Source organism: Neolamprologus multifasciatus, chromosome 16 (assembly GCF_963576455.1).
Source record: "Neolamprologus multifasciatus chromosome 16, fNeoMul1.2, whole genome shotgun sequence".
In the NCBI taxonomy this organism is placed as follows: Eukaryota; Metazoa; Chordata; class Actinopteri; order Cichliformes; family Cichlidae; genus Neolamprologus; species Neolamprologus multifasciatus.
In genome coordinates this window covers 7,385,000-7,398,713 of record NC_140454.1, presented here as the reverse complement: position 1 = coordinate 7,398,713, position 13,714 = coordinate 7,385,000, and the positions used below count along the sequence as shown (strand labels likewise).

The following is a 13,714-nucleotide window of genomic DNA, read 5'->3' as shown; positions in this document are numbered from 1 at the left end:
TATATTCAGCTGCACATTAAGCATCTCAGTGAGCTGCAAATGTTTTTTTCAGTTTGCTGTAAAACACCTAAATGTCAGAAGAACAGAGCAGTTCTTCCTGCTAGCACAAAGAAACGTGCTGGATGCCTTTTTAGTAATGGTCAGTGTCAGATGGCAAGAAGAAGAGAGCTGCTCCTGTATCCACTGTATTATTATTTTGGTAGTTCTGAAGGGTTGAAGAAACCAGGCTTTGGATCTTTTTAGGTGTAGAAGATCCTGTGAACACTGATCTTAAATCAAGATGTAAACTGCTCCAGATGCAGATATAGCAGAGGGGGAGGAGGGTGGGGAGGAAAACAGACTGTCATCGCTCGAGTTAATTAGTTCCTCTTCGTTTTCCTGTCTGTCCACCATAGCTCCCCCTCTGAACCTTGTAACCTCACTTTTATCAGTTTCCTGCTGCCTGCTTTCTCTTTAAAGAGACAGACGCCTCTCACTCCTCCTTCAGTTTTCTCTGAATGTCTTCTGTTTATGCGATCTCACCTCTGATATCATTGTGCTAGTCACTGGGTTGTGGTTTGAGAACGGCTTCTTATTTCACTCAGAAGCTGCTGATGGACTGTGTTTCTTTACGAGGAGAAACATCATTCTAGCTTGTATCAGAGATGCAGCCATTACATCACAACTATTTACAGAGATATAACATTGAGTTCCTAAAGACTATTAAATTCAAAAGGCCACAGTAGTCTGACAGGCAATAAATGCTTTTGATTTTGTAATGCTAATATAATATACTTAAATAAAAAGTTCAATCTAAAGATTTCCAATCTGACCAAAATGTTTGTGACTGCGTGCTTTCTTGTGTAAACTCATGATTCCATCTCCTCGACTCTCCTTCGCTCTCATCTTGTAGATGGCCGCGTACTTTGGACATTCAGTTGCAGCTTTTGATGTCAACAATGACGGGTGAGTACGTGTTTGTGTGTGCTCATACAATTTCCCCATCTGTGGTTTAAGACAAGCCCTCCAACAAAACAATAGATATATTCTTCTGTACGTAGATATCCGTACAGCACCATCCATGGAATTTATGGCAGAACAATTTTTGTCACCACAGTGCAACAATAGGATGACAACATATTTCCACTGAACTGTCTCTCTTTGCAGTTGGTGGCAGTTGGGGGTATTATTTGCTGTGTTTTGCTGCTATTTGGTGTGGTTCTGTGTGTATGTGTGAGTGTGTATCAGTGTTTTCTTAAAGCTACATGTTAAACCGGAATCCATTTTTCTTTAAATATCTGAATCCTACTTCCAATCACCATTAAAATGACAAGAGCTGACACTTAGAAGAGCTAATGTTTGTCCAGCTTGGGTTGTGTTTGGGGGAAATATGAATGGCAGATATTTTTATATTAATGCGTCTCTAAAGTAGACTTTGGTGTACTTGTACCCTCGATAGTGAAGTGAGCTCTGTTATTTTCTCTTGCGAGAGCTCCCGGGTAATTTAAAAGCACATTGAAGACTTTTACAACTGCTTTTGACCTCTGGAAACACTCAAACTTCAACACTGTTCACTTTGCTGTCAGCTTGAGCTTTGATGGCCTCTTTTAAGTGAAACCAGACTTTACACGTTTGCGAAGTTTGCGGTGGTTCATACACTTGTTTACGTGTTTAGTTGTGTGCCAACTAAAATAAGTGGCGTGAGAAAAGCTGGGTGCTAATGCCATCGCTTTAAGGAAGTGGTGAAAATTATCAAACACAACCACCAAACCTCTCAGAGAGTGTTTGACCATCTTATCAGTGTTTCTGTTCAGCATGCTAACAAATGCTGACTGCTTGTTCCCATCTGCTCCTGTTGTGAGAGTATTGTGTTAACTGGTTGATGATGATAAACAGCTGGTTAGTCTCTATTGGTGCGTTCAAGAAAGAGGAAATAATGAGTGTCAGGAAATCTATTAAAATCTATTTGTCTGGCAAAGAATCAGAGTGGGTGAAATGTGGGTAACATCGTGGAAATGTGATACTAGAGTTGCCGTTGTTTATCAGTCGACACAGCTCTGATGTCTTCTGAGTGACATTTAAGTCTTTCCGCTGTTGTTGATGGAGCAATGCTGCACGGCACCTTCTAAAGTAAAAAAGCAGTTGAGATAAAATCACTCCATACTGAGCAATTCGATGACTCGGTTTATCGTTTTGTTTAAACAGCCTTTTCACCCGTTCTTGTGCCATCTCTGTCCTCTCTACAAGCACTCTTCTTAGTGTCAAACAGATCACAAAGGGATGTAAAGGATGACAGACGCTTTGCCCTTAGAATAATATGGATACACTGTGTTTTAAAATGCAGATGAATGAATATTAAATGACTATAATCGAATAATAAGTGATCTGGTGTTCTTATTTTGTGTTTTATCTGTCTGTCAGTAATATGGATGTGTTCGTTGGAGCTCCTCTCTTCATGGACAGGGGCTCAGATGGAAAACTGAGGGAGGTGGGACAGGTAGGCACACACAGAGCATCCGTTGCATATGTGCATACATACATACTCATACTGTAAAAGTGTTTGACAGATTAGGTGAACTGTGCTTTCTTTGTTTTTTATTAAAGAAAGCAAATATATTTAGCTGGAAACTCATCAACTTTGTAAGAAGTAATTAGAAAATTAACAACTCTGTGCCGAAGTATGAAGCTATTTAAAATAGTGCTGTCAGTGTTAATATTGTTAAAATGAAGTTAACAAGAGTTAGCTAAGGCAGCGGTCCCCAACCCCCGGGCCTCGGACTGGTACCGGTCCGTGAGTCGTTCGGTACCGGGCTGCGAGAGTTGAGTGTGAAATGTATAGTTTTCAGGGTTTTTATCGGTTTTCAGCGTTATTTTGTTATCATTTTTATCGTTTACTCGGTTTTCCTTGGTCTTTTCACGTGTGTTCTGAATAAATTTTCTTTTTTTCGGTACCGGTACTAGTTTTATTTTGTTGTATTTATCCGCGACACCTTAAAGGCCGGTCCATGAAAATATTGTCGGGCATAAACCGGTCCGTGGCGCAAAAAAGGTTGGGGACCGCTGAGCTAAGGCGTAGGGCTGCACGGCATCAAAGCATGCAGCAAGTTAGCATGGATCGCCCCGTGCTAACTTGCTAATGGAGATTTGCCGCGTTAATGCAGTTATGGCGTTAACGTCATTTTAACGAGATTAACGCTGGCAGCACTAATTTTAAAATATTAATACTGTAACACAAATTTAAGGCAAAGGGTAAATCTTTCTAAAATATGAGCAAAATATAAAGGATGTGGAGTTTTTTGTTAGGCTTCAGTTTGTTAAAACCGTGTGTGTGTTCTTCAGGTGTCTGTCTATCTTGGTCGGGGTGGATTTTCCTTCCAACCACCTCGGTTGCTCACTGGGTCCGAAGTTTACGCCAGATATGGCTCTGCCATTGCAGCGCTAGGAGACCTGAACATGGATGGCTACAACGGTAACAGAGAGCACCACAACACACCACCCTCTCCCCCTCCGGTGTTTTAGCTCTTTCTGTCTTTGTGAGGATAAAGTGAGCCACTAACCAGTTCAAGCCCCCACACATCCCTTTGATGATGAAGACCAGTTGAAACAGCAGTTTAAAACTGAAATTTGTCCACAGATACATATGTGTGTATACAAACAGACACAGGTCCCTGCTGAAGTATACGTGATTTAGTAAATGCATCAGCTGCTTTTCACCTTGACTGCTACACAGTAGTTCTTTACCCACTCCACATCTCCCTCCACTCTTCTCCAGATGTGGCCATCTCTGCTCCTTACGGAGGCCCCGACCATAATGGCTTGGTTTACATCCATAACGGCAGCCCTCAGGGGCCCAAAGCATCACCATCCCAGGTAAATGCCACACCTGCCCCTTCCATTCACTGTGTTTATATACACTTTAGTTACCCGCTTATAGTTAGATTTCTACAGTAACTGGATTTTGTAACTGTTATATAGGTGACAATTTTTATTCTTTGTTTTTATTTTTGAGACTTCTGTTAAGTTTTTATGGTGTGAAGCGCTGTACACAGTGAAAATCTTGCCCACACTCTGAAGTAGTCACAGGCAAAGACTGCTGAAACCAGTGATTCTAACCTCACTGAAAATACAGCACACATAAAGTTTTCACTTAAACTGGTTCACAGTTAGTCTGGGATTACCATAAAACCCTGATTAGACATTCAAAGAATGGCTGTAAGAACTATTTTAGTTATGTTTGTTTTTAGTTTCACTTTCAAATCAGCTGATTTAGATAACTAGATTCAGTTCTGACCACTGTGCAGCTGGTCACGTCGATGTGGCCTTCCCACATCCTCCCAGTCACGTTGGTGTGCTACAATTTTTAACTGAAAGGAAGTTTACTACTATAGCAACAAGAGCCCCAACATAAACTTTTAATTTGAAATGTTTGCCTCATCAGCGCCTGGAGGGCAAATGGGCATCCAGTTACATGCCCCCTAGCTTTGGGTACTCCATGTCTGGAAATACTGACATAGACCAGAATGGATATCCAGGTAAAGACACACACACACACACGCGCGCACACACACACACACACACACACACACACACAGAAACGTGTACATGTAGAGAAGCACAGCAGGAGACAAATGAATGTCAGTAGCTGTGCTGTGAAAAAGAGCTGATGTGTGTTTCTGCCCCACAGATTTAATAGTTGGAGTGTTTGGAGCAGACAGAGCCGTTTTATACAGGTAATCAAATCCTTAATCTACACTGCGTGTGTGAGTGTGCTTGCCTGCTGTGACTGTGTGTGTGTCTGTAATGCTTCTGATAGAAGCTGATGAGTTTAATGAGCAAGGCCACCTCTGATATCAAAGAGCTGCTGTTTTCATTCAGCTCCTACTGGCTTTATAGATGCTATTAGGACACGTTCAACCTGCATCCCCATGCTCATTTGTTTTTGTTTGTTAATATTTATGTACATATATATCCTAAATGTTTAATGAGAACCCTTTTCATACAGTCATACTCATTCATAACCGCTTAGAACAACCAGGTGTGCATGGAGTGTTTCCATTTTTGAGGTCTTGAAACCAGATGTGATGAGTGAGTTGAAGGGTTTCTGACTGGGGCACTGTACGCTCAGCTGTCAATTGCAATAAGTGCTTACTAAAACGTACAGTAGAATTAGTGACGTAGATCATGCAGTCATTATGGAGGCATGTACTCAGATCAAGTTAAAGGAGAGTTTTCCAGAGACTTGTTGCAACAACAGCTGTCAACCCCCTGCTGGACATTAAGAAGAATGCAGGTTTAAGGCCTAGAACATTAAGTAAAAGTGTCCACATATTCACTGGAATTCCTAAAAGCTTGTTTTTCCATACTTAATTTTCCAAAACAAACCAAATGCAGGACAAACAACAAGGTTTAAAAACAGCTTTGTCCCAGCAGCCATGACAGCCATGTGACATGATGCTGTGTGGTTTTTAAATACTTTTGTGTGTCTTAATGTGTTCTGCCTTGAGCACCATACAAGGCAATTTTTAAAAAAATATTTTTAAAAATCATTTGTAAAATGCTAAATGCTTGATTAGAGCTGTAACAGTTGATTAGTCTTTCATCAAAATCTTTCATCTTAATAAGCAACTATTTTGTCGCTTGTATTATCACTGACCTAACCTCTGTGTGTTGTGCATGTACAGAGCCCGTCCAGTGATCAGTGTAAATGCCACGTTGGACATCACACCCCTGATCATCAACCCTGAGGAAAAGAACTGCACACTGTCTAATGGCAGCCGCACACCTGTATCATGGTGAGCAGTCACATTTCTACTAAAACATGTACTTGTAGTCTTTTCTGGCAGGTTTTTTCTTTTTCTTGTCAATACGTTCAGTTCGCCTGCACACATAAACACCTACAGTCATCCTTTGCTGTGCATTTTTGTCAATAACTGATTGAAACATCATTGTTAAACATTATTAGGGGGGACTCATGTGTTGTTTTTCAGTTTTAAGGTGAAGTACTGTCTGAAGGTCAACGGCCATAGGGCTCCAGACCTGCTCAGTAAGTAAATCTGCAGAAGCTACATCCCATTTTCCCTCCGCACAACAAGAGTTGCATTAGTTGTGGCGGTGCAACATTCAGATTTTGTCTAATAACTCTCCCAGCTTTCCGAGTGGACCTCATGTTGGACCGCTTGAAGCAGAAGGAGACGACTAAGCGTGTCTTCTTCCTGCACAGTCGCACCTTTCAGTACTCCAAAGACACGACCGTGTCCAACGGCAAAGAGCCGACCTGCGAGGAGCAGTGGGTCTACCTGGTGAGCGAGTCACACGGTTTAGATTCACAGGACTAACACAGGATGAAAGCTGCTTTTAGAGATGCATGTTAACTGGATTTGTGACCACAGAGGTTTTCAAAGTTTGAAGGATAAAAGGAAAATGCTTCCCAGGAATGGATTTACAAACATGGCTCTTTATGTTTCCTCCTGCTCTGTCAGGATAATCGAGAGTTCCGGGATAAGATCACTCCCATCTCAGTGTCGATGGAGTACAGTATGAACTACCAGCGGGCTGCAGACAAAACGGGATTGCAGCCTATTGTTGACATGTCATCTCCATCTGAAATCAACAAACAGGTAAATATGTGCAGCTTATTCAATGAATGAACAGCGATCTGTGACTTTTAGGGCCTTTGATAGTCATGTTGGCATGTAGAGAATGATAGTTCACAATTAATTTTTTTGATAATGAAGGCTTTATAGTAGTTTGGACCAAACAATACTGAATGACTCCTTTTATTTATTATTCTTTGATACTGAACATCTTCATCTTTGCTCTTCTCTCCATCAGGTTCATATCCTGTTGGACTGTGGGCCTGACAACATCTGCAAACCTGACCTCAAGCTGTCGGTTAAAAGGTGAGAAAACAAACTCAACCTAAGTTAAACCAAAAAGTTTTGCCAATGAAATCAGGACGGAAATTTCGGTTGAAACCCTCAGTTTAGTGTTCTTTGCCTCCCTTCAGTGACCGTGACCAGATTTACATTGGCGATGATAACGCTCTGACCCTGGAGATCACTGCTGAGAATCAAGGCGAGGGAGCCTACGAGGCCGAACTCCACATCTACCCTCCGCAGCAGGCTGACTTCAGCGGTCGCAGTCAGGTAATACAGACGCCACTCCACTTTGCCCAGATTCAGCCAAAATCAGTTTAATGTTCACTTTGAAATGAGGAGATACATTTTCCTGCTGCTGTACTTTGAGAAATAAAGCTGAAAAGTTCTTGCATTGGAATGTTTGTTCATAAAGTATTACTGTACAATCCAGATCAATATTGAGCTGGTAATAATTCTTGTAATAATCAGTGATGTCTCATTTTTCTTAGGCCCTGTCTAGGCTGTCCTGCGCCTACAAGAAAGAGAACCAGACTAAAATGGTGGTGTGTGACCTTGGAAACCCCATGAAGGGAGGAACTAAGGTCAGTGATCGGTGCATGTAAAGACACACACACACACATAGGAGTTGGTCCAACTGGAAGTTGATCAGAAGGGAAAGAAAACTTTAAAGCACATTTAATTTGCCCGAATAAATATTTGAATCAAATATATTGAACTGCAGCTTTAAAATCAGAATACGTCAGTAATGAAGTTTCGATTATTTTGAGTGACCTTTGTTCACCAAATCAAGTCTAGTGGTGTCTGCTGGGTTTTCTTGCATCCTCCTGCTCACTGATTGGCCCTGTCCCTGTGCTCTCATTGGTCAGATGGTGGCTGAGTTGGGGTTCAGCGTGCAACAGCTATCAGAGGACGACACATCTGTCCGCTTTGACCTGCAGATAGTCAGGTACGGAACAGTGTTTGGTCTCTTTGTTCTGACCCTGCTTTAACTCATCAAATTTAACCCATTTTGATATTTGATAGAAGCAAAAATACCCTGGATGCTACGCTTTTGTATATGTTTGTACACCGAGACTGCTCCGGGACAAATTCGACCTGAATCGGTTCAGATCAGGTGGATTTTAAATCTTGGGGAACAGTAAAACTGTGTAGGAGTGGTCATATGTGGTACACATAAGAACAAAGGTCATAACGAGGTCAGATGGTGCCTTCACACAGAAACAAGAGCTGTAATAGGGTGGTGGGGTGGTTAGGAAACAGGGCAAGAAGGTTCCTGGTTCAAATCCCTGGTGGGGCCTTTCTGTGTGGGGCTTGCATGTTCCCCCTTTGCCTGCTGGGTACTACAATAAAAATGTGCGTGTTAGGTTAATTGTTGATTCTAAATTGGCCATGGAGGTAGATAAAGTGCTGTATGAAAGTCAATGTGTGACTAGTAGAAAAATGCATTACAAACATTTCATTAGGATTAATCATCAGTTTAGTTTGGTTATTAGCAATGTTCCCTCTAATTTTTCATGTGTCTGAGTGAACACTCAAACTCCCTGAGCGGTCCCTTGGACCACTGTGAGCAACATTAGACGTGTGCACTGTGGTCACGCCAGGATCGAATCCATCCAAGTCACATGGTTTATTAAAATAATCAAATTACAGTATTCACATTTATGTTAGACGACTTTTAAATAACTGCTTTAGCCCACTTACAATGAAAATTTTAAAAAATCTTGTTCATGACCTGTGTAGTATGTTCACACTATTGGAAGTAAAAATAACTTGAACTCCAATTTTGAAAACAAAACTTTCTTTCTTTTTTAATTTTTTGTTTTTTAATAAAGCTCTGACTTGTATTATGAATATGAGTCTGTGGTCTGGGAGAGAGTCCTTTAACTCTCAGTCTGCAAAATACAGCATATAATGACCAATGTTGGGCAATTAATTATATAGTTTCTTCTTCAAAAAAAGTAACTGAGTTTTGCAAACAACAAAGTTTTTTGCAGCTGTTTACCTAAAAATGAAGGCAAAGCAGTTTTTTTTAAAATAAATATTTCAAATTATTTACAGAACAATCAGGTGTTCTGCATCAAATTTGATGCCACACAAATTATTTGTGCCACTCCAAAAACTAACTTCTGTCCACTATGAGATAAAGGAGAACAACAGCCTGATACCTGCAGGCCTGACAACAGGAGATGTGTCACTCCTATAACACCTGTAACATTCAGTAGTTGCCTCATTGTTCTGACACACACAACAAAACTATTGACTACACTACACACTAACTACACAGGGGGAGGGGTAGGGAGGGGGCTGTTTTTTGCTCACAGGTGTAGAGTGTTTTCGAGCATTTTCTTTATAAAACGCAGTTTTTACCGTTTCTTCCCGCAGTAAATATAAACAACGACAGTATTCAGGAAGAAAACCAAACATTGCATATTTTTTTTTATCACAACTCTGGTCTCATGTGGCCGATCAACACAATTTAAAAACTGGTACAAAGTCCACACCTTTTCCGTCAATTGTTCCGTGTGTCCTGCTCACATCTCCAATGGTTGTACACGTTGTCATTAACATGGCTTCACTCCACATCAGCCACGCCGCTTTGCTAGCTAAAACACCGGTGTCGGCACATAAGGACGCTGTCATAGCCTGTCAACGACGTTGATTAGCTGCGTATATACGAAATTGAATCGCATCATTGGCTGAACTTGGGATAAGGTGGCATCGTTCTAATCCCATATGGGAGCAGCCAGTCACTTTCTGACTAACACTGCAAAACAGAATTGTTAAAGTTTTAATTTTAATTTCAATTCAGGTTAGATTGTTTTTTTGTGCGCAACACAGATTTTCTGTGTGCAGAGACCGTGCCAGCAGTGCGCAATTGCGCACGCAGCTTAGAGGGAACATTGGTTATTAGTCAAATGGGCTGTTTATACATTCTAAACAGATCTGTTGTTTAAAAATTGTTGTACACGATCACTATGAGGGACTCTGGCCTTGGTCAAAATTGAGTCGAACTTACTTCAAAGGCCTGAAATATCAACAGTAGGTAATTCTGGGTAATTGTAATGAGTGCCGCATAGTGCCACCTACAGACAGCACTTCAGTTTTTGTTTTCTTTTTCATATTAGCACACAAACACTGGTGTATAGAGAGGCAAAAGTTACACAAAGACTAAAATCAAGGCTAAAATATAAATAAAGTTTTCACTTTGTCATTATGAGGAATTAATGGTAGTCTCAAGAAGTGTTTTAAATGAAGGATTTCAGTACATCCTGTATCCAGTGTGAAATGATAAGGACTCTGCTGTTATTCCAAGGACACAAAAGAAAAGCAGGGTACAGTAGCATCAACACACCTCAGAAGGTTTAGCGTGATAGAAGCTAACTGCAATCAGACTGAGTGTTAAGCCCACTTAATTCACTAAAGCAGAGCTGTTTTCCTCGTCTCGCTCATCTGAATAACAAAAGCCCTGAAACTGTGAAGGAAGCAGCTCCGTCTTCACATTCTTCTGTGTTAGTGTTTTTGTACTTCTGTGGCAGAGAGAGAGAGAGAGAGAGAGAAGTATGTTAATGAAGGGTTTTCAGCAGTCTTTGGTTCGCCTCCTCTTCAGCTCATCGACACACTCGTACTGCACAGCAGTTTCACTGCTCCTTAAATGTGTGTCACGAGATTTCTGCAGACCGTTTCTCTCTTTTTGTCATCACCTTTGACATGTTCAGATTAACTATGTTTTAACCTTTTCTCATATTCTTGAACTTTTTAAGGTAGTTATCTTTATTATTATTTGTTACATTTGACTTATTCCTGATTTATTTTTGATTTCTTTCATGAGCTCTACATATTAGCAACATTGTTGGTGATTACTGTATTTATTTGTCAGGTTGGAGCAACAGATTTTCAGTCAGTTAGTTGCAGTTGAGTGTTGGGATGTCTTTGATGTGCAGTTTGGCACTGACAGCATTTTCTTCACGATAAGCACAAATGTAGAATTTAGCACTTTAGCATCAGGTTCGAACCTTTAATCGGGATTTTACTTTTTTTAGTATTTATTACCATCATTCACTGGACTTATTATTCAATAGTGTCTTTCATTTTATTTTATCTTTATCTTTATTTGCCTTTTTTTATGACATATATCTTCTTTAAAATGTCTTTTAGATGCTTTACAAATAAGAATAAAGTAATCAATAAGTTGTAATATTTCTCCAGCCATTCATTCATTTTCTTCAGCTTATCCAATTTAGGATCCTTACATTAGAAATGTAACAGACTCCAGGACTGAGTTGCTGCGCATAAGATATGGTTCAGGCAGAGCCTATCATAGCTGTCCTAGGACAAGAGGCACGGTTCCCCCTGGACAATTTGTCAGTCTGCCGCAGCGTTGAATCATAAAGACAGACAACCATTCACTGCATTCAGACCTGTGCGCAGTTAGAATTACTGATGTAACTAAACCTGGCGCAGTGGTACGATGGCCTCGCAGCAAAAAGGTCCTGGGTTCAAATCCAGCCTCTACGTGTTCTCCTGTGTTGGTTCTCTCAGGTGACTCTGGCTTCCATCCACAGTCCAGAGACGTGTGCGTGGTTTGGTTAGGTTATCTTAATAAGGCTAGATCATTGTATTGTGATGTTGTTTATTTTAACACATTTAGGGGTTAGGGATTTTGTTTGTTTGTTTGTTTGTTTTTGGTCATGTGAATGTGACTGTTTGTTGATTTTTCAGCTCTAACCAGTTTGACAACACCAGTCCCAAAGTCACCAGCGTCATCAAACTGGCTGTACTCGCTAAAGTCTCCATCAGAGGGTAAAACGCACAGAAACACACACTGCTGCTCCTGAAGGTGTTTCTCGTTCTGCTTAAGAAGCTTCAAAAGAAGAGGCTGTAATTTATATGATTTTCCCAATAGTGTATTTAAATAATAATAATAATTGATAAGCTTGTTGCCTCATCTTTAAAAAGGGATGAGGCTTTAAAAGCTACAGAATTTGTACAAGTATAAAAATAAAAGTGTTGACTACACCCTCGTTTAACTGGTATATCTCTGACTTTGAAACTTGCTTTAAAAACAAGTTTTTATGATTCCAGCTTCACATTGTTCCTTAAAATGTTTTTCCAGGTCTTCATCTCCTGGTCAGGTGTTTATTCCTATCGCCAACTGGAAACCGAGAGACCCTCCTGTATTCGGTGACGACATCGGACCACAAATAGTACACGTCTACGAGGTACAGACACACATGCACGAACATGCGGGAGACGGGTGATTCTGTTTTTTTTATCTCACTGATTTAACTAAGACTGCACAAGATATTATTATTATTATTATTATTATTATTATTATTATTATTACCAGCAAGCATAATGTAATGTAGGTCAAGCTGACCTCATGATTTCACAATGAATTATGCTATATGAGACTGTATTTCTTGGTCTCCCACCCTTTTGGTATTATTGTATAGTTCAACTGCTTTTTGTTTTTTGAAATGATTTATTAGAGCTTCACAGTCACAGATTTAATGCCAGTGGTTATTGAAAATATTTCTCCTGTATTTTTATTTCTTTGGACTGAGATTAAAACTTGCATTCCCCTTTCACAGCTCCTGAACAACGGTCCCAGTACGTTCAGTAAGGCAGCGCTGGAGGTCAAGTGGCCGTACCAGTTTAGAAACAGCTCTCTGCTCTACATCACCAGCTACGACACAGAGGGACCCATCAACTGTACCACTGACATACAGATAAACCCACTCAATGTCTCTGTAAGGCACACGAATACAGAAACAACACAAATGCACACCAATACTCAAACGGTTCACAACATACAGCTTCTTTCCACAGTTTTGTCACATGTTGTCTTAAAGGTACTTCTTCTAAATTTGTGCTTAAAAATATGACTATCACAACCATGGATTTTCTTAAAGAGATCAGCTGACATTAAACTAGTGCTAGGCTGTACTTTATACCGCTTTGTACCAAAACATGCTGAGTCAGTTTAACCTTCAGTTAAGCGGCCACATCATCACAGGACACACCTGCTTACAGTGGTGGTGAGAGAAAAAGGCAAAGCCTCTTGAGGGAATGGGGTCGCTAAATCAAATGTTCAAAGTCAAACTGCAGCGCAGACCAAAAAACATGTCAGCACCAGCTGATAAAAAGCTGCCCTCTAGTGGTGAAAGTTTTTGTTAAATTCTTCAGTTTGTAATTAGACAAAGTAGCTTTAAACACCAGTAAGAAGTATCTCTGCTGTTCCAATTAATAATGTGATACTGTGGCAGTGCTCCTTCTCTTACATGTTTCCAACAAATAAGCCTTTCTTTGTGTGTCTGTGTCTTTCAGAACCCAGTGAGCACCTCAAAGAACACCAGCACTGTTACGCCTGGAGGACGAGAGTCGGAGGGACGGAATCAAAACAGCGTCCGTCAGAAGAGAGATCTGGAGTCCAGAAATGCAGAGAATGACCTGCAGACACTGGTAAATCTACACAAGCAAATATGCTTTGAATAACCAATTTGTATGACATGAAATTACACCTTGACTCATGCCTGATCGTGCTAAGAACAGCTGATGCATCCCAGCAGCTTTAGATGACATCTTCCTGTTTAAAATATTCAGAATCAAATTGTGTTCCTAAAGAAAAGCATTTGTGCATTTTTTCTGTCTGTAATTATTTTCTGACCAAAGTGTGTGTGTGTGTGTGTGTGTGTGTGTGTGTGTGTGTGTTTGTAGGACTGCCACACAGCTAAGTGTCTGACACTGAAATGTCAGGTCGGTCGTCTAGAAAGGAGGAAGAACGCCATCCTCTTCATCTACTCCAGACTGGATGTCAACAACTTCCTCAGGGTAATCAAATAAAAGCACCTATGTTA

At 40.5% G+C, this 13,714-nt stretch overlaps 1 protein-coding gene across 2 annotated transcripts in view; it reads left to right on the top strand.

Moving 5' to 3' along the window:
* Window positions 1–13,714, top strand: part of itgav (integrin, alpha V) — a 40,310-nt gene that overhangs the window by 24,625 nt on the left and 1,971 nt on the right. The window contains exons 11-29 of one of the 2 annotated variants that reach the window (XM_085136529.1): window positions 893–945; window positions 2,401–2,476; window positions 3,319–3,448; window positions 3,752–3,849; window positions 4,418–4,511; window positions 4,664–4,709; window positions 5,661–5,771; window positions 5,967–6,022; window positions 6,127–6,278; window positions 6,459–6,596; window positions 6,811–6,878; window positions 6,986–7,124; window positions 7,346–7,438; window positions 7,724–7,803; window positions 11,577–11,657; window positions 11,971–12,076; window positions 12,449–12,607; window positions 13,185–13,319; window positions 13,575–13,688. In XM_085136529.1, the coding sequence (XP_084992655.1) occupies window positions 893–945; window positions 2,401–2,476; window positions 3,319–3,448; window positions 3,752–3,849; window positions 4,418–4,511; window positions 4,664–4,709; window positions 5,661–5,771; window positions 5,967–6,022; window positions 6,127–6,278; window positions 6,459–6,596; window positions 6,811–6,878; window positions 6,986–7,124; window positions 7,346–7,438; window positions 7,724–7,803; window positions 11,577–11,657; window positions 11,971–12,076; window positions 12,449–12,607; window positions 13,185–13,319; window positions 13,575–13,688 (1,929 nt within the window). The remainder of the gene's footprint in view (window positions 1–892; window positions 946–2,400; window positions 2,477–3,318; window positions 3,449–3,751; window positions 3,850–4,417; window positions 4,512–4,663; window positions 4,710–5,660; window positions 5,772–5,966; window positions 6,023–6,126; window positions 6,279–6,458; window positions 6,597–6,810; window positions 6,879–6,985; window positions 7,125–7,345; window positions 7,439–7,723; window positions 7,804–11,576; window positions 11,658–11,970; window positions 12,077–12,448; window positions 12,608–13,184; window positions 13,320–13,574; window positions 13,689–13,714) is intronic. The other variant, XM_085136530.1, reaches the window with a different exon arrangement.